Raw genomic sequence first — 20,706 nt, forward strand, 5'->3', positions numbered from 1 at the left:
TGCAAAAAAGTGTCACACATGTGGTACCGCCGTACTCAGGAAAAGTAGTATAATGTGTTTTGGGGTGTATTTTTACACATACCCATGCTGGGTGGGAGAAATTTCTATGTAAATGGACAATTGTGTGTAAAAAAATCAAACAATTGTCATTTACAGAGATATTTCTCCCACTTACCATGGGTATGTGTAAAAATACACCCCAAAACGCATTATACTACTTCTCCTGAGTACAGCGGTACCACATGTGTGGCACTTTTTTACACCCCAAGTACGCTAAGGGGCCCAAAGTCCAATGAGTACCTTTAGGATTTCACAGGTCATTTTGCGACATTTGGTTTCAAGACTACTCCTCACGGTTTAGGGCCCCTAAAATGCCAGGGCAGTATAGGAACCCCACAAATGACCCCATTCTAGAAAGAAGACACCCAAAGGTATTCCGTACGGAGTATGGTGAGTTCATAGAAGATTTTATTTTTTGTCACAAGTTAGCGGAAAATGACACTTTGTGAAAAAAAACTATTAAAATCAATTTCCGCTAACTTGTGACAAAAAAATAAAAACTTCTATGAACTCACCATACTCCTAACGGAATACCTTGGGGTGTCTTCTTTTTAAAATGGGGTCATTAGTGGGGTTCCTATACTGCCCTGGCATTTTAGGGGCCCTAAACCGTGAGGAGTAGTCTTGAAACAAAAATGACCTGTGAAATCCTAAAGGTACTCATTGGACTTTGGGCCCCTTAGTGCAGTTAGGGTGCAAAAAAGTGCCACACATGTGGTATCGCCGTACTCGGGAGAAGTAGTACAATGTGTTTTGGGGTGTATTTTTACACATACCCATGCTGGGTGGGAGAAATACCTCTGTAAATGACAATCTTTTGATTTTTTTACACACAATTGTCCATTTACAGAGGTATTTCTCCCACCCAGCATGGGTATGTGTAAAAATACACCCCAAAACACATTGTACTACTTCTCCCGAGTTTGGCGATACCACATGTGTGGCACTTTTTTGCACCCTAACTGCGCTAAAGGGCCCAAAGTCCAATGAGTACCTTTAGGATTTCACAGGTCATTTTGAGAAATTTCGTTTCAAGACTACTCCTCACGGTTTAGGGCCCCTAAAATGCCAGGGCAGTATAGGAACCCCACAAATGACCCCATTTTAGAAAGAAGACACCCCAAGGTATTCCGTTAGGAGTATGGTGAGTTCATAGAAGATTTTATTTTTTGTCAAAAGTTTGTGAAAAAACACAATTAAAATCAATTTCCGCTAACTTTTGACAAAAAATAAAATCTTCTATGAACTCACCATACTCCTAACGGAATACCTTGGGGTGTCTTCTTTCTAAAATGGGGTCATTTGTGGGGTTCCTATACTGCCCTGGCATTTTAGGGGCCCTAAACCGTGAGGAGTAGTCTTGAAACGAAATTTCTCAAAATGACCTGTGAAATCCTAAAGGTACTCATTGGACTTTGGGCCCTTTAGCGCAGTTAGGGTGCAAAAAAGTGCCACACATGTGGTATCGCCGTACTCAGGAGAAGTAGTATAATGTGTTTTGTGGTGTATTTTTACACATACCCATGCTGAGTGGGAGAAATATCTCTGTAAATGGACAATTGTGTGTAAAAAAAATTAACAAATTGTCATTTACAGAGATATTTCTCCCACCCAGCATGGGTATGTGTAAAAATACACCCCAAAACACATTATACTACTTCTCCTTAGTACGGCAATACCACATGTGTGGCACTTTTTTGCAGCCTAACTGCGCTAAGGGGTCCAAAGTCCAATGAGCACCTTTAGGCTTTACAGGGGTGCTTACAATTTAGCACCCCCCAAAATGTCAGGACAGTAAACACACCCCACAAATGATCCCATTTTGGAAAGTAGACCCTTCAAGGTATTCAGAGAGGGGCATGGTGAGTCCGTGGCAGATTTCATTTTTTTTTGTCGCAAGTTAGAAGAAATGGAAACTTTTTTTTTTTTTTTTTCTCACAAAGTGTCATTTTCCGCTTACTTGTGACAAAAAATAATATCTTCTATGAACTCACTATGCCTCTCAGTGAATACTTTGGGATGTCTTCTTTCCAAAATGGGGTCATTTGGGGGGTATTTATACTATCCTGGAATTCTAGCCCCTCATGAAACATGACAGGGGGTCAGAAAAGTCAGAGATGCTTGAAAATGGGAAAATTCACTTTTTGCACCATAGTTTGTAAACGCTATAACTTTTACCCAAACCAATAAATATACACTGAATGGTTTTTTTTTTTTATCAAAAACATGTTTGTCCGCATTTTTCGCGCTGCATGTATACAGAAATTTTACTTTATTTGAAAAATGTCAGCACAGAAAGTTAAAAAAATCATTTTTTTGCCAAAATTCATGTCTTTTTTGATGAATATAATAAAAAGTTAAAATCGCAGGAGCAATCAAATAGCACCAAAAGAAAGCTTTATTAGTGACAAGAAAAGGAGCCAAAATTCATTTAGGTGGTAGGTTGTATGAGCGAGCAATAAACCGTGAAAGCTGCAGTGGTCTGAATGGAAAAAAAGTGGCCGGTCCTTAAGGGGTAGAAAGCCCTAGGTCCTCAAGTGGTTAATATCTATATAGATCTATCTATCTATCTATCTATCTATCTATCTATCTATCTATCTATCTATCTATCTATCTATCTATTTCCCCCCCTGGTTTTTGTCCTCTAAATCTAGGTGTGTCTTATAGCATGAAAAATACGGTAATTAAAGCCTCTACAATTTTTTTCACACTAAACTACATTACTCAATGGCCACCAGATCGACCAGCAGACAGATTCCCCACTGATCAGAGAGGGATTTATTACCTGCACACACACAATCATCGCTAGTAGACTATCTGTAACATTACTGATGTTGTACTATCCGGCAGTGATATTTCTGATGATTTTATTGATATTATACCATCCTTAAACCTACCCTTATTCTCACACGAACCTTCCCTCTACCGATGCCTAACCTTAACCGATACCCTGCCCACCATTGCTTAACCCCAACCGACCCTCTCAATGATGTCTAACACTAACTACCTCCCCCCACCATGCCTAGCCCTAACTGCCCCCCCTCCCCACAGATGCATAACCATAACCCACCCCCAAGAATGATACCTAAACCCTTATCCCTCCCACGTTGCCTTAGGTTCCCAGATTCAATCTTCTGGTAGGTGTCCAGCTTTAAGGGTCCCGTACACCTAACGATTTTCCCATCGATATGCAACAGATTCGATCACTGTCATCAAATCTGCTGTGAAATTGTTGCGCAAACGCTGACAGAACGATGTCCGGACAGGAAGTTTAAACAGTAGAGCTCCCTCTGTTGTTTAAACTTCCCCGGACAGGAAGTTCAGTGAAGGTGGAGCAGCGCACGGAGAAGAAGACAGCAGAGACCGGGGGACTCGCGCCGGCCGGATCAGGTAATGTATGTAGGAGGGGCGGCAGCTTCACAGATCGTGATCGGTTTCATGCTGAAATCGATTCACAATCTGCTTGCAGTAAAGGCAGCCATACGATCCCTCTCTGATCAGAGAGGGATCTATCTGTTGGTCGATCTGACGGCAAATCGACCAGTGTATGGCCACCTTTAGGGGGATTCAATTACGTTCTTCTGGTCATAGTATCCTTATCTTATCTGTAGGAAGCTTTTTGTCATTTGCATGCTTAGATAAGCACAATACTGTAGCTAAGAAGAAGAAAAAAAAAAAACCTTCCTAGAAACCCACTGGCACTGTATAGATCCTGAAAGGTAGGCAAATGCACCCAGACCGGGTAAAAAAAAAAATGGGGACACATAGGGATCTATTTTGTAACAAAAAAAGGGGGGGGGGGGGTTACATATATAATGGATTTGAGGCACTATTTTTTTTGGCAATCTTTTACTTTTGGATGTTACAACCCCCTTTAATATTGGGTTATTGAATTCTAGTCTTGCCATATGGAGAGCTTATTTATGTGACTGGAGACATTTTAGGTGCACCATTAGGGCATTAGGAGACCCTGCACCCGTAGTTGTTGCTTTGTACGCCTTTGAATAGGGGACTTCAGCAACTTCCTTTTTTGTCTTTATTTTGCTTAAAGCTCAAAGGCTGTCACAGATTTCCCTCAAAGCAACACAAAGGCACTCCAGATAACACAAAAGATTAAAAATGCTCTTTCTTAACATGGCCATGTTGCGTGGACCTTACGGAGAACTTTGACTCCACTCATCTGGGGGCAACATGGTGCCATCACCAGCAGAATCCCCCTCTGACTTTATCAGACTTCAGCCAGATCATCATTGTTCTGCAGCTTAACACCCCCCCCCCCTCCCCCCTCCCCATACCCCCAAGCCTGGATTCTACTGCAGACACATATTCCTTCTATCTTATCCACAAATCTCTCTAGAAAATGATGAGGTGTTACGACAAAACAAGAAAAGAGAAGGATATATTTGAAGCCTGTCTGTAAAAAATCACACACCGGCACCCCACTGAGCTATGGCTAGCTGAGGCATCAATGAAAGCAGGAGTGTTTTTCATTGTTTATTTCTCTAATATTTATTACTAAAAACACTTTGTAGATTTTTTTATTTTTGAAACAAAGCTCTTCTACATATGATGGAGCTCCACCCAGTGGTTTGACTGACACGCTTCTTCATTGGAAGAGGTTCTTGTTTACAGCTGTGTAGTAAAGACAAGCCTACAGTGAAAAAATAAGGCATAAAGAGAAACTCCGACCAAGAATTGAACTTTATCCCAATCAGTAGCTGATACCCCCTTTTACATGAGAAATCTATTCCTTTTCACAAACAGATCATCAGGGGGCGCTGTATGGCTGATATTGTGGTGAAACCCCCTTCCACAAGAAGCTCTGAGTACTGAGGTACTTCTGGCAGTTTCCTGTCTGTGAACCCTGTTACATTGTGGGAAATAGCTGTTTACAGCTGTTTCCAACTGCCAAAACAGCAAGCAGCAGCTACATCACCTGCCAGCAGTAAAAATGTCACCATATAATAAATGTCAGAATTTAAATCAGGGATTTAAAATATTTTACAATGGGCAAACACTGACTAAATCATGTATACATAATTATTGTAAAAATGAAGCACTTTTTTTATTACATTATTTTCACTGGAGTTCCTTTTTAAGACGTCCACGTCATCAGAAAAGTGCAAAAAATTTCTGATGTAGGGGACCTTTTAGGGCCCCAAAACAATTGTCATGTAAACGACCTGTTGTGTGGTTGGCCATGATGTGCGGTTGGTTGTGCATTATATTCAACATGCGTAGGAGTCTTAGTGACAAGAGTACAGGATCTTCTAAAAAAAAAATTAGCATATTGTGATAAAGTTCGTTATTTTCTGTAACGTACTGATAAACATTAGACTTTCATATATTTTAGATTCAAATACACACAACTGAAGTAGTTCAAGCCTTTTATTGTTTTAAGATTGATGATTTTGGCATACAGCTCATGAAAACTCAAAATTCCTATCTCAAAAAATTAGCATATTTCATCCGGCCAATAAAAGAAAAGTGTTTTTAAAACAAAAAAAGGTCAACCTTCAAATAATTATGTTCAGTTATGCACTCAATACTTGGTCGGGAATCCTTTTGCAGAAATGACGGCTTCAATGCGGCGTGGCATGGAGGCAATCAGCCTGTGGCACTGCTCAGGTGTTATGGAGGCCCAGAATGCTTCGATAGCGGCCTTAAGCTCATCCAGAGTGTTGGGTCTTACGTCTCTCAACTTTCTCTTCACAATATCCCACAGATTCTCTATGGGGTTCAGGTCAGGAGAGTTGGCAGGCCAATTGAGCACAGTAATACCATGGTCAGTAAACCATTTATCAGTGGTTTTGGCACTGTGAGCAGGTGCCAGGTCGTGCTGAAAAATGAAATCTTCATCTCCATAAAGTTTTTCAGCAGATGGAAGCATGAAGTGCTCCAAAATCTCCTGATAGCTGCATTGACCCTGCCCTTGATAAAACACAGTGGACCAACACCAGCAGCTGACATGGCACCCCAGACCATCACTGACTGTGGGTCCTTGACACTGAACTTCAGGCATTTTGGCATTTCCCTCTCCCCAGTCTTCCTCCAGACTCTGGCACCTTGATTTCCGAATGACATGTAAAAGGTGCTTTCATCAGAAAAAAGTACTTTGGACCACTGAGCAACAGTCCAGTGCTGCTTCTCTGTAGCCCAGGTCAGGCGCCTCTAGCACTGTTTCTAGTTCAAAAGTGGGTTAATGCTTCCATCTGCTGAAAAGCTTTATGGACATGAAGATTTCATTTTTCAGCATGACCTGGCACCTGCTCACAGTGCCAAAACCACTAGTAAATGGTTTACTGACCATGGTATTACTGTGCTCAATTGGCCTGCCAACTCTCCTGACCTGAACCCCATAGAGAATCTGTGGGATATTGTGAAGAGAGAGTTGAGAGACGCAAGACCCAACATTCTGGATGAGCTTAAAGAGAACCCGAGGTGGGTTTGAAGAATATTATCTGCATACAGAGGCTGGATCTGCCTATACAGCACAGCCTCTGTTGCTATCCCAAACCCCCCTAAGGTCCCCCTGCACTCTGCAATCCCTCATAAATCACAGCCACGCTGCTGACAAACAGCTTGTCAGAGCTGGCTGTGTTTATCTCTATAGTGTCAGTCTGCTGCTCTCCCCGCCTCCTGCAGAACTCCAGTCCCCGCCTGCATCCCTTCCCTCCCTGCTGATTGGAGGGAAGGGACGGGGGCAGGGACTGGAGCTATGCAGGAGGCGGGGGAGCAGCTGAGACTGACACTACAGATGTAAACACAGCCTCACAGCGAGGCTGTGATTTATGAGGGATTGCAGAGTGCAGGGGGACCTTAGTGGGGTTTGGGATAGCAACAGAGGCTGGGCTGTATAGGCAGATCCAGCCTCTGTATGCAGATAACATTCTTTAAACACACCTCGGGTTCTCTTTAAGGCCGCTATTGAAGCATCCTGGGCCTCCATAACACCTGAGCAGTGCCACAGGCTGATTGCCTCCATGCCACGCCGCACTGAAGCAGTCATTTCTGCAAAAGGATTCCCGACCAAGTATTGAGTGCATAACTGAACATAATTATGTAAGGCTAAGTTCACAGTGGGACGTTAAAGTCGCACGTTAAAACAGCATTTAACGCAGAATAACTCACTGCAATGAAAAATCAATGCCCCATTCACAGTGCACACGTTGCGTTAGTGACTAACGCTGCACGTTAAGTAAAAGTACTGCATGCAGTGCGTTATACACGTTATTAGCTGCGTTGGACTGTTTGCACATGCTCAGTAATGACTTGGAAGCATACTTTTCATTGCCTGTATTTTTTACTGTATCTGCTGTATGCGACGGTAACGCTGCGTTGCCACTTTTTGGGCGCGTTGCGTTGTAAGCTTGCGGTGCGACTTTAACGTGGCATCAAAACGCAACGTCCCACTGTGAATCTAGCCTAAAGGTTGACTTTTTTTGTTTTAAAAACACTTTTCTTTTATTAGTCGGACGAAATATGCTAATTTTTTGAGATAGGAATTTTGAGTTTTCATGAGCTGTATGCCAAAATCATCAATATTAAAACAATAAAAGGCTTGAACTACTTTAGTTGTGTGTAATGAATCTAAAATATATGAAAGTCTAATGTTTATCAGTACATTACAGAAAATAATGAACTTTATCACAATATGCAAATTTATTTAGAAGATCCTGTATACATGCTCTGTAAAGCGCCGCAGAAAATGTTGCCGCTATATAAATACTAATTAATAATAAATAATAATTACAAAAAAAGACTTGTGCCATTGCCAATCTATGCTAAAGGCAATTATATAACAGGAATGTTCCCTTCAATAGTAATTTCCTCCCCCAATCTAAAGCAGAATTAGGTTCTAAAAAGACAGCAGCTTCCAGTACAACTACACATGAGCAGGTTACACAGAACAAATTGTTTAGCTCAAGATTATACTGTAAACTACGTGTAGTAAAAATACAATGTTATTTAAGGATAATGGTGCCTGTTTTCCTCTATATGCCACTGAAGGCTGCTATTAACTATGTGATCTCTGCACAACAAAACACAAATAAATTCCCCTTTTAATCATATTACAGAGAAGGTCATGTCCAGTTAAGGCATTTTTACTCCTGATTGCCTGTACGGCAGAAATAAAAATGCTATTTTTGTGATTGTGTAAGCCACTTATAGGGTTGAAGGAAGGAACGCAGCGCTATTAATGGTAAGTGGCGGAGGGGCCGGTTGCTTTTTGTTAACGGGTGACCTTTACAAAGCTCCATCCGCTGTCCTTGATGTAGCAGATTATTCTCCATCAGGTGATGTTTTACAGGCGTATCACTGACCACTGACAGCCCGTTCAGGTTATTAGGAGTATGGTTTCCAGCAGCTAGCGCACACCGCCTCCTGTGACTGAACCAATGCGGGGAGCTAATGCCGCCATCACCGGGGAACCTCAAAGGGAAAGAACTCACCCCAATATTACTGAAGCAGGTACTTGAGGTGCCGCCATAGGCTCCTATCACAACAGCTGCAAATAGCGGGTGTTGGTGCCGCCTGCTACACAAGCGTGGCTGTTAATAAAGAATATGCCTCCGTAGAAGCGCAGTTGTGCGCGAAATGGCCGTCAGGCATCCTGTACCCAGCACCCCCCATTATCCACATCGCCTCCTCACTCATCCTGGTACGAGTACTCATTTTTTTATGCAACTTTGTACACGTTTTAAACTTTTTTGATACCGATTTTTGCTACAATAAATGAAGCCACTACAGCAGTGCCAGCTCTCTTTTTGTTTTTTGTTCTCAATCAAACTTTTGAGCAGTTTAATTAGGGTCAGGTATAGCTTGGGGGATCCGTTAGGGATAGGTTTTGGAGGTCTGTTAGGGTTAGGCAAAGGTTGGGGAGGTCGTTAGGGATAGGCATTGGTTGGGGGTGGTGGTTAACGTTAGGCATAATTTGTGGGGTCTGTTAGGGATAGGCATAGGCTGGGGAATCTGTTAGGGTTAGGCATATGTTTTGGAGGGAGTGGTCTATTATGGTTAGTGGTTAGGCTTCAGTTGGAGGGGAGGTTAGAATCAGTCATCGCTGGGGGGGGTGTTTAGGAATTAATTGTGGGGGTCTGTTATGCTGTGTACACACTATGAGATTTTCTGGCCGATTTACGGTCAGATCGATTATTTCCAACATGACCGATTTGCTTTCCGATCGATTTCCTTTCACTTTAATAGGAAGTCGATCTGGAAATGCTCGGAAATCAAATCGAACATGTTGGAAATAATCGATCTGACAGTAAATCGGCCAGAAAATTTCATAGTGTGTAAACAGCATTAGGGTTAAGCATAGGTTTTGGAGGGAGTGGTCTATTAGGGTTAGGTATCAGTTGGAGGGGAGGTTAGGGTCCGTCATCGGCTGGGGGGTGGGGTTTAGGAATTGATTGTGGGGGTCTGTTAGGGTTAGGCATAGGTTGGGAAGGTCGATAGGATTAGGCATTAATTGGAGGGGATGGTTACAGTTAGGCTTCAGTTGGGGAGCCACTGTTTACACTAAATATATCAACAATTATAATCAATCCCTCAAACAAATATGAAGCTTAAAAGGGGTGGCCGGGAGGGGGTTTAAATCATCCTTGTTGCCCCCCTATAGCCATTGCATTCCACATTACTCGGAAGTAGCCTAGATTACACAGGTGTTATACAATTTAAAGTGGAACTTTAAAGAAAAATAGTAGGGGGGGGGGGGGGGGGGGATCAATACATCGCAAAGTGAGAAGTTAAAAAATAGAAGAGAGATCAAATAATAATTGATATTCGACCTGTAATTTGTTCATACTGTATTATCCACAATCAGCCTGGATGTCATCATTTTTACTACTGGCAGACAAGAAAAAAAAAACTAGACAGCATTATCTTTAACCACACCCACTAACAATGAGATAGGCTGAAAGGTTGTTTTTATTTAATTGATATACATATGCACAGAGGGAGGTACTGCTTGCTTGGCAGTTGGAAACAGAAGTTACTTCTCACAATGCAACAAGGTTAACAGGCAGCAAACTGTCAGGAGTATGGTCATGACATCACACTGTGGGAGGGGTTTCACCACAATATCAGCCATACAGCCCCCCCCTGATGCACTATTCGAGAAAAGGTAACGCTATCTCATGGGAAAGGGACTATCAGCTACTGATTGGCATGAAGTATAATCCTTGGTTAAAGTTACTCTTTTTGTAGAAATAGACTACCTAGCTGGCTCTAAAAATATGGCCTTACATAAAATAAAAACATAAGCAGAGGCCCACTTTAACGTGTACTCTATACATTAGCTGTTATAAGACGAGCCGTCACATGATGCTGCTCTGCCCTCCATGGTGCAAATTAAATCTATTAGGCCTATAGGCTGATCAATGCTAGATGCTCATATTGTGTGGATTATGTTATTATTCGGCATAAGCTGACCCCCAAATCATTTCAGCCGTGACCCTCTCCATATTACGGTGATGTCTTTCTTTGGCTCCAAGCAAGAAGCTCGGCTTGCAGGGAATCCCTTAATCTTCACTCGGGGCCAAAATGATATTAGAAATTCTAATGGCGGAGGAGTGTGACATATTTCTCCACGCCGCGTGCGTTGGAAGAATAAGCGACGGTGGCAGATAAAGTGACTGCTGAGAGCGGGAGATAAGATAAGAAGTGGTAGGGACCATATAACTCTGAGCACCACGCCGCCAGTTACAGGAACCTCTGCGGCGGTACACTGCAGGAACAGCGCGGCTCTCGGCATCTGGGATATAAAGAGGAACTGTAACCAAGGATGGTACTTCATCCCACTCAGTAGCTGCTACCCCCTTTCACATGAGAAATCTTTATCTTTTCTTGAATAGATCATCAGGGGGGTCTGTATGGCCGATATTGTGGTGAAACCCCGACCAGAGTGTGATGGTTCTGACAGTTTCCTCTCCGTGAGCCTCTATATGCATTGTTTCCACTGCTAAGCAACTAGTATACGTGCCTCTGTGCATATGTATATCTATAAAAGAAAACCTGTTAGCCTATCGCAATGTTAGTGGGTGTGGTTATAGCTAATGGCAGTTGGTGCTGTCTGGTTTTAATCATGTCTGCCAGCAGTAAAGATGATTACCGGCAGGCTGAATGTGGATCAAACTACATTAAAGCCATTGTTACCAATGCTAAAAAAAAAAAAAAAAGTCAGATACTCGCCTAAGGAGAGGGAAAGCTCTGTGCCCTAATGAGCCTACCTTCTCCTCTCCTGGTACCCTCCGTGCAGCTCAGGATCCTCCGTTCAAATCCCCCGCAACGGGGGATTTTGGAAGCCTTCAGGAGCCGAGTCCTCCCGAAGACAGTCAGCTCCCTACTGCGCATGGGGGGCTCGTGCATGCGCAGTATGGAGCTGCCTGTCTTCTGGAGCACTCGGGCTCCCGAAGACTTCCGAAACCTCCCTTCGGCAGCAGAGATAGCAGCAATTGACCGAACTGGTCGAATGCTGCTATGGGGGATCCTGAGCGGGAATGGACACCGGTAGAGGAGAGGGAAGGCTCATTAGGACTCAGAGCCTCCCCTCTCCTTAGGTAAGTATCTGACTTGTTTTTTTTAGATCGGGTAACATTGACTTTAAAGGGATACTTAAGTCAAATGAAAAAAATGAGTTTTACTCACCTGGGGCTTCTCTCAGCCCCCTGCAGCTGTCCGGTGCCCTCGCTGCATCGCTCCGATCCTCCTGTCCCCGCTGGCGGCTGCTTCCGGTTTCGGCGACAGCCGTCGAGAGGCTCGGAACGCGAGTGATTCTTCGCGTTCCCAGCCACAATAGCGCCCTCTATGCTGTTATTGCGGCAAGAAGTCAAAACCAGCCTCGTCAGCCTGCCGACAGACTGTACGCACGGGGAAACTGTCGGCAGAATGGTCGCCCCGCGGGCGGGTCTGACGACCCGTAGTTTGAATGAATCAGGCGTGTGTACGCTCCTTAAAAAGTTTAACATTTTTGGAGGCAGTGGTGGACTTACCTCCTTCCAAGCAGACACAAGATATGCCAACAATATTTAGCAGAACAAATTTATCTACATACTCCAGGGGAAAATGCAACGCATTTCGCAGGTATAACCCCGTTTCATCAGGCAATAGGTAGGAGTAGGTACAGTGCAGGTCTGTATCTGGACCAAGCACCTCTGTATTAACAGTATGCTTGTTCCTGTTGTTATTCAGACACTACTGCAGCCAAACAGATCAGGCATTTGGTATTGTTAAAAAGGAAATATGGCAGCATTCATATCTCTCTTGTTATAGTTGTCCTTGAAGAAACTTGGAGAAACAGGCACGTAAGAGAAGCTTTTCTGATGACCACTACTCCCCCAGTTCTCCTCCTACCCCTCCTCTCCACGCTTAATACAGGCATTAGTGCGCAGGAGCCGGTGTGACTGCGTGCATCCTACATTGTGAGGCCGGAAGCGCACAGCGCATGACGTAATTGTGCTGTGGGCACGCGCAGCCACACTGGCGTCTGCATACTAATGCCTGACCCGGAAGAGTCTGCTGGGGGGGGGGGGGGCATTTAGGGAGGAAAGGAGGGAGTAAGAGGGGAACGGGGGGTGGGGTGGGGGGTGTAATGCATCAGCACAACTTCCCATACATGCCTGCTCCCCCCCGACTCTACAAGTGTCTTCAGCTCTGGTATCCTTTAAAAGCTTCACCGAAAACGACTGTGACTTGTGTTCGTAAAAAGCAATGGCATTCAAAGCAGATGCTTGTGTGAACCAGCCCTAACTCTAAGCCCCCCCCCCCCATCTATTACATGCCTCTTTTGAGCTATGATTCGCACGGATTGTAGGAAAAGTTCGCAATATTTGTGTTGCTACATTAGAAGGAATGTGACTGTGAGTACGCGACACAAAGGCTTTTGTGCAGAACACGACGAAGGCTAAGCATCTTTTCTTGCCCTGTAAGGTACGTCTGTTTCAAGGTCGACGACATCAAAGAAAACTATTTATGAGAAACAAAGGCAGCTCATATTTGAAAAGACTGACATTCTCTCTGGCAGAGTTCAAATCCAAACATAAATGTTTCTCTAGTGATGTTTCTCTAGTGCTGTGTCTCTAGTGCTATGCAAGCAGTCATTGAAAGAGGTGATTATGTGTGTACAGAGTACTAAGCTGAAGTGAAAGAAGCGAATTTAAAGGAAACACGAGGTGCAAATAAACTGATGAGCTAACCAATTGCATCTATCCTCCTACTCCTGAAAATGACTTTTTAATATTCCAACAGTTTTATTTTCTGCGTATCAATGCTTAATGTTGTTTTGTCTCATATGACTGATACAGTCTTTCAGTGTCCCAGAAGCTAAAATATATACTATTTATCTTATTTATCTATCCCCTGTTTTCAAGAAAAAAAAGAAAAGAAGCAAGAAAAGAGCTTTATGGCTGTAATTCCTTATCAGTGGAGGTTACACTATAGTCCAACTAGGTCCTGACTGGAAATATATTATCACTTGCATAGCTGAATGCCAACTCTATCAGGCATAACAAAAGAGAAAAGGAACACAGCCTAGTCATTTGTATGCATAGCACTGTACAAACCCGTCTATCTCATCATGTCACACGTCACCTTGGGTACCCTTTAACAAGGGATCTGACCAGGTGGCCCTTTGACAGCCACTTCCTGTAGGTAGGAGTCACATTGATGTTTTCACCTCCTCTCATGCTCGCAGCCAAGACTTCACACGAGTATCATCCCTCATCTGGAACTCTCTTCCACAGCCTGCACATCATGCTCCAAACCTGGACATCATCAAACGCACTCTTAGGCCTTGTTCACATTATAGACGTTTTTGTAAAATTGAAACGCGGGCGATTTTCAAAATCGCCCTGAAAGCGCTTGTGCAATGATTCTCTATGAGAGAGTTCATATCAGAGCGGTTTGTTTGCGATCCGCTTTGAAAAGCCTTGCTTGGGCCATTTTTGAGGCGATTTGCCTCAATGGAACGTATAGGAAAAACGCTCACAAAATCGCTTTGGCAAGCAATTGCGTGAGCGTTTTTTTTAAAAATACATTGTAATTTATTTTTTCAGGATTTTTTTCCGGATCAAAAGATGGAAGTGCTCTGCAAAAGCACTTACAAAAAAGTGCGAACGCGCAGAAAATGCTTTTAAAAAACGCCCACCTTGGATGGACACGTGAGCCGAATGCAATGTGAACAAGGCCTTAAAACACACCTGTTCACATATCTGTACACAAGGTAATCAGAGGCAAAGGCTCACTGCCTCATCTAGCGCGCACGCCAGCGCACGCGCGCGCACACACACACACACACACACACACACACACACACACACACACACACACACACACACACACACACACACACACACACACACACACACACACACACACACACACACACACACACACACACACACCTCTTTACCTAGTGTTTCCTCCCACTACCCTTTAGATTGTAAGCTCGCAAGAGCAGGGTCAGCCTCCTAATGTTTAGTGTTTTTGTTGCAATATTTGTGCTGCTTGAGACTCTGCTGTACATTTTTTGATTGTACCTATGTTCCCCTTGTCTTATTGTGCTTTGTAAAGCGCTGCGGAATATGCTGGCGCTATAATAATGTTTTACAATCCAGCAGCGAGCCCCATGCTTCTGGTAGTGTCTGATTGGTTTTGGGAAGAGAAGGGGCGGTGGTGGACAGCATGGATGACGCTACGGCGGACAAATGGAGGAGTGGTGCAAACGCAGCATATGGAAAGGGTAGGTAACGTGAACGATGCAACCGGATCCTGAGCAGATGCACTTACGTCACAATTTCTGCATTCGCTGAGTTTGTATCGCGGTGTCAATGGGGCCTAAGCTTTAGCTTCACAGGTAAATAAAAGGTGTGCTTGGAGCATGACAGCTCCACTTTAAAGCCGTATCCACTAGTCAAATAAATGTCATTCAAAACTTCCAACAAATGGCAGACATCAGGTCCGACCACGAAGTGTATGCAAATTGCAACCAAATGATACTAAATGAGAATGCCCAATATTCCCAGAGTAGGGACACCAAGAGCCATATATACTGTAGTATGTACTGGTAGTAGAAATGACGCATGATAGAGTAATAAGAAATACTCACAAAGCAGGGTTACCTCAAAGCCAACCCTAATATAGGCAGGTGGGGTGTTTAGACCTGACCCCACTCAGGATTAAGAAGTCGCTCTCCGTAGATGAGGAAAAAAGGGGGTAACACCCCTCCACCAAGGGTAGACTTGATATAGCGTAGTATGGATACAGAGGCGCCAAAAGGATAAAAGTATCTAAAACGTGTAAAACATGAGGAGGCAGTGGTGGACTTATCTCCTCCAAGCAGGTGCCTGGCTCTTCTACTGACCACATATGCTATTACTCCTTTGTTATTGTCTGATGAAGCGGGATCAAACCTGCACAACGCGTTGCATTGTCCCCCACAGTATGCAAATAAACTTGTTCTATTTGACAAACACATTGGCAATTTTTGTGTCTGCTTGGAGGAGGTAAGCCCACCCCTATGGCCTCATGTTTTAAACTTTTTAGAGAGTTTTATCCTTCTGGCGCCTCTGTATCCATACTATGCAATGACCAATATTGTGCATTCAAGCTGATCCAATGGGCCAATAAACTGATGATTACTGAGCAGATATTGTGTAGTCTGTTATTCAAATTATATTTCCACACACTAGTTCTAGAGCCTGCAAAGTAAACCACATCATCCTTGGGAATATAGATGTGCGTACACAATGGAGGAAAGAGAAAGTCCAAACGCTCTAAACCCCCATTAACCCATACCCACTGGTGAAGGATCTGGTCAGCCAAGCCATGTGAAACAACAGAAGGGAATCTGCCCTTAGTCATAGTTGCAATTGTGACTAAGGGCTGATTCTGAGCCTGACACACATCAGTTGATCCTGTGGATGTATTTGTCTTTTTGTGTGGCGGTTTTTGAATAAAGAATACTGGCTTTTATCCATCCCACTGCAGTCTGCGGATCCCTTCTGTTGCATACACAATGGTGTTTAAACGACTGATAGTTTTACTTTTGCCGGGTTATGTCATTTGGTGGACGTTGCTCTTTTGACTTTTGTAAGTAATGATTTACATCTACTGTATGTGCCGACTTTAAGGCACAGTCAGAAAACCTTGTGTTATGCTTGGAAAATGGGCAATGAATGTATACATTTGTATGATGTATGGCTCCTTGGATAGGAATGAGCAATGAATGTACTCATGTGTATGGATGGCTTCTTGGATGGGAATGCGCAATCGGCTTAGTGGAGGGTAATGTGCAATCAATGTACACACATTTATAATGGCTGCTTGGATGGTAATGGCCAGTCAATGTACACACATGTATAATGGCTGCTTGGTGGATGGTAATGCGCAATCAATGTACACACATGTATAATGGCTGCTTGGATGGTAATGCGCAGTCAATGTACATACATGTATAATGGCTGCTTGGATGATAATGTGCAATCAATGTACACACATGTATAATGGCTGCTTGGTGGATGGTAATGCGCAGTCAATGAACACACGTGTATAATGGCTGCTTGGATGGTAATGCGCAGTCAATGCACACACATGTATAATGGCTGCTTGGATGGTAATGCGCAGTCAATGCACACACATGTATAATGGCTGTTTGGATGGTAATGCGCAATCAATGTACACACATGTATAATGGCTGCTTGGATGGTAATGCGCAGTCAATGTACACACATGTATAATGGCTGCTTGGATGATAATGCGCAGTCAATGTACACACATGTATAATGGCTGCTTGGATGGTAATGCGCAATCAATGTACACACATGTATAATGGCTGCTTGGATGGTAATGCGCAGTCAATATACACACATGTATAATGGCTGCTTGGATGGTAATGCGCAGTCAATGTACACACATGTATAATGGCTGCTTTGATGGTAATGCGCAATCAATGTGCACACATACATGATGGCTCTTTCGATGGTAATGCCAAATCAACATACACACGTATATTGTGGTTCGAGTCTGATCTTTTTGTCCTCATCTTTAAGTCTCAGTTGACCTTGCTGTATTTTTTGTATTTATTGTATGTCATAATCTGAACAAAAAAAAAACTTTACATACTAAAATAATAAAAAAAAAACGACTTACTTAGCAAGCTGCTTTTCTGCATCCGCGCAGAGTTCCAGAAGTCCCATCAGCACGGCGGAAACGTCCATATACGGCTCCCACACCGTGAAGCCCCGCCCAATCAGATCGATGGCGGTCCTGCGGATGGTGCTGTGTGGGGGCAGTTTGGGGCTGGGGGGTTGCAGCAGTAGGAAGGTCAGCGCCTTGCCTGAGAGGAAGAAAAACACAAGGCACAATGCGTTACAAAAGCCGTCCCCTCTGAACAAGTAAAAATGGCTTTACAAGACTTAGCGGCACATTAAAAGGACGGTCTGCTAGAGAAAATAAAGCTACCTCAGCAGAAAAAAGGTGCAGCAGAACTTCCACACCACATAAGCTAAAAGGCATAAAACTTAATGGGGAGGAAAATTGTTTGACAGACAAATCATTGCCTATGACACACGGAGTGGTACGGCCCAGCTAGGCCAGGGGGAAGGAGGGAGAGGACAGGAAGGAAGGAAGAGGATTGACGGTACCCACACATTCCACGTGCGCAAGACATTTAGGGTAAACGCCGTGATATAGACATTATTGATCAACAGCTACTGTTCAATTGCTAATCATTAATAGCTATTACAGCCTCATTAATCCTTTGCTGAGTAAACGCACAAATCATTACCTCTCTTGTGTACGGTCTACAGCAAAAAAATAGCATTGTTTTGCCCAATAAACAGATTAAAAAAAAAAACTAAAACATAAATGCCTACATAGAGTAGTTAAACAGGACAAAACCAATCACGAATCAAATAAGGCAAAGCTCACACACGCTCACGCGGTGCGGTCCGCTGTTTCAGAGATTAATTGATTTTCGGTATTACACAACACGATGTATGGCTCCATATAGATGAAACATGCTGTTAGGGAACCATAAAATGTATAGAAATAGCACGGGGGATTATTTACTGTCAACCTTGTATGGAAGGAGTTCATGGCACTCTACGCCAACTTTTATGGGCGCAATAAATCCAAGATGGATGTGGTCTTGTTGTCCTGGGTAGGGTGGGATGGAGTCATGCAAAAAGTGATATATACCGCACGCACGCACGCACGCACGCACACACACAAAAATCCAATTTCTAGCGAAGAATCGTTCGAGCGATCAGAAATTCTGATCGGAAGTGAAATCGTTCACTATACCATCAACGAACCAATCTTTGCTTCCTATCTATCACAACCAACAAGAAAATTTAAATTTTGGTTCAACGAAAATCCAATCGGATGACTGTTTTTATAATCGTCTGTAATTTATTGTGCCCATCAACAGAGATTAATTGCAACCAATCTGATCAGAATTTCTGATCCCTGGAACGATTTTTCGGTAGAAATTGGACCGTTAGTGGCTACCGTCACACAGTGGTAAACACAAATGCACTCACACAGTGGTAAACACACACGCATACAATGGAAAAACCACACACAGTGGTAAACACACACGTAATCACACAGTGGTAAACACAAATGCACACTCACACAGTGGTAAGCACACACAATGGAAAAAACACACATGCGCGCACACACACACACACACACACACACACACACACACTGGTAAAGACACACACACACACACACACACACACACACACACACACACACACACACACACACACACACACACACGTGGAATGTGATGTTCATAGCATCGTATAATATTCTGATCAATCCATTGTGAGAACACTTGGAATTACAATGCTTCTCCTACACTAAACAATCCAATTATGTGTGGCAGGGGAGAGGGAATGCGCCAGAGCCCCATACATTAACTTATAATACACACAAAGCTGTACTGTCAGCGTTACTCAGGCGGCGGTTGGGAAGTGAAGCGTTACCATAGACTTTCATTATGTCCCATTTAGTGCGTTTCTGTTTTGCAGCCTGAGAAAAATACATGCAGTCAGCATTTCCTGCACTGGACTGCAACAGGCAAAAAAAAGGAAAACCCCTTAAAAAAACATATATGGATACATGGATAGAAAATCAGAGCATTTTCTTCCTTGCTGGTGACTTAAAGCAAGCAGTTAAAATTTGACAGAACCTACAGGTTTTGGACTAGTCCATCTCCTCATGGAGGAGTCTCAGGCCCGTTTCACACTTCTAACCTGCAGTAGTGGAGCGCTCAGCTGATCGCACTGTAACAAAAGAAAGCCTATGGAGATTATTAAGTGCAGTGGGCGGTAAGTCTCCATTCTGGCTGCAGGCTAAGCAGGAAGTGTGGCTCTCTAGCGCTCACTTCCTGTTGCCGAAATTCAAATTGCACAGAAGCGTATTGAAAAAATACACTTCTGCGCATGTGCGCCGCAACAATAACGTCCTACATTTAAAAAAAAAAAAAAAGATGCGTCACCATAGACTTACATGACCGCATGTCGCCGTGCATATTGCCTTGCAACTTGCAGTTGCTTTAGTGGTGAATCGGGCACTGCCAGAAGGACGCATCGCACCACACTAGGTATGAAATGCTCCATAGACTTTCATTGGCGTAGCGTTGGCCTGCTGCTACGCCACAGAGTGACAGGGCCTGAGGGTTTTCTTTGTCTTCAAAAGCATTTCCTGAATGGCAGTTGCTAAGGTTTACTGACAAAATAGTATGCGAGTGAGGAGGGAGTCTGGTTCCCTCAGGAACGTTCCACGCCGATTGACATGAACAGCTTCCAATGGGGCTAGCAGGGGGGCGCATCTCCACTTGGAAGCAGTCTACCAGCGGTGATCACCGCTCGGAGACTGTTAGATGGCGAAACCGCCGTCTATAAACATTGTACAGTGCTGCGATCTACAGCAGTGCTGTACTGGGGACAGCTGTGTGACACAGTCGTCTCTCTGGGACACGGGAGAGCGATCGGCTCTCATAGGCTGAAGCCTATGACAGCCGATCGCCGTCGTTGGCTGACTGGGGGGAGTGAGGAAGTTACAAAAAAAACAAAAATAAATGAGCAAATGTATTAAATAAAAGCAATACATATTTATATAAAAAAAATAAACACTGGGGGAGTGATCAGACCCCACCAACAGAGAGCTCTGCTGGTGGGGAGAAAAGGGGGCGGGGGAATCACCTGTGTGCCGAGTTGTGCGGCCCTGCAGCTAGGCCTTAAAGCTGCATTGGCCTATTTGCAGAACAGTGGCCTGGTCTTTAGGGGGGGGGGGGGGGGGGGGGTTAACCCTGTGGTTCTCAAGTGGTTAAAGAGAGACCACAGCCAAGAATATAACTTCATCCCAATCAGTAGCTGATTCCCCATTTTCCATGAGAAATCTATTCCTTTTCACAAACAGATCATCAGGGGGCGCTGTATGGCTGATAATGTGGTGAAACCCCTCCCACAGTGTGATGTCAGCACCTAGGTACTCACATCACACTGTGGGAGCCTTGTTGCATTGTGGGAAATAACAGCTGTTTCCAACTGCCAAAAAAGCAAGCCGCATCTCCTTCCGCTGACATCACCTGTCAGCAGTAAAAATGTCACCATGTGATAAATATCAGAATGT

The 20,706-nt window shown here is 43.7% G+C and overlaps 1 protein-coding gene across 4 annotated transcripts in view; it reads right to left on the minus strand.

Annotated features, from left to right (window-relative positions):
* The window catches only part of WDR7 (WD repeat domain 7), a 516,060-nt gene that overhangs the window by 156,779 nt on the left and 338,575 nt on the right, over positions 1 to 20,706 (minus strand). For all 4 annotated transcript variants that reach the window (XM_068251301.1, XM_068251300.1, XM_068251299.1 and 1 more), the window contains one exon: positions 17,209 to 17,395. In XM_068251301.1, coding sequence (XP_068107402.1) covers positions 17,209 to 17,395 — 187 coding nt within the window. The remainder of the gene's footprint in view (positions 1 to 17,208; positions 17,396 to 20,706) is intronic.

This window comes from Hyperolius riggenbachi, chromosome 1 (genome assembly GCF_040937935.1).
Source record: "Hyperolius riggenbachi isolate aHypRig1 chromosome 1, aHypRig1.pri, whole genome shotgun sequence".
NCBI lineage: Eukaryota > Metazoa > Chordata > Amphibia > Anura > Hyperoliidae > Hyperolius > Hyperolius riggenbachi.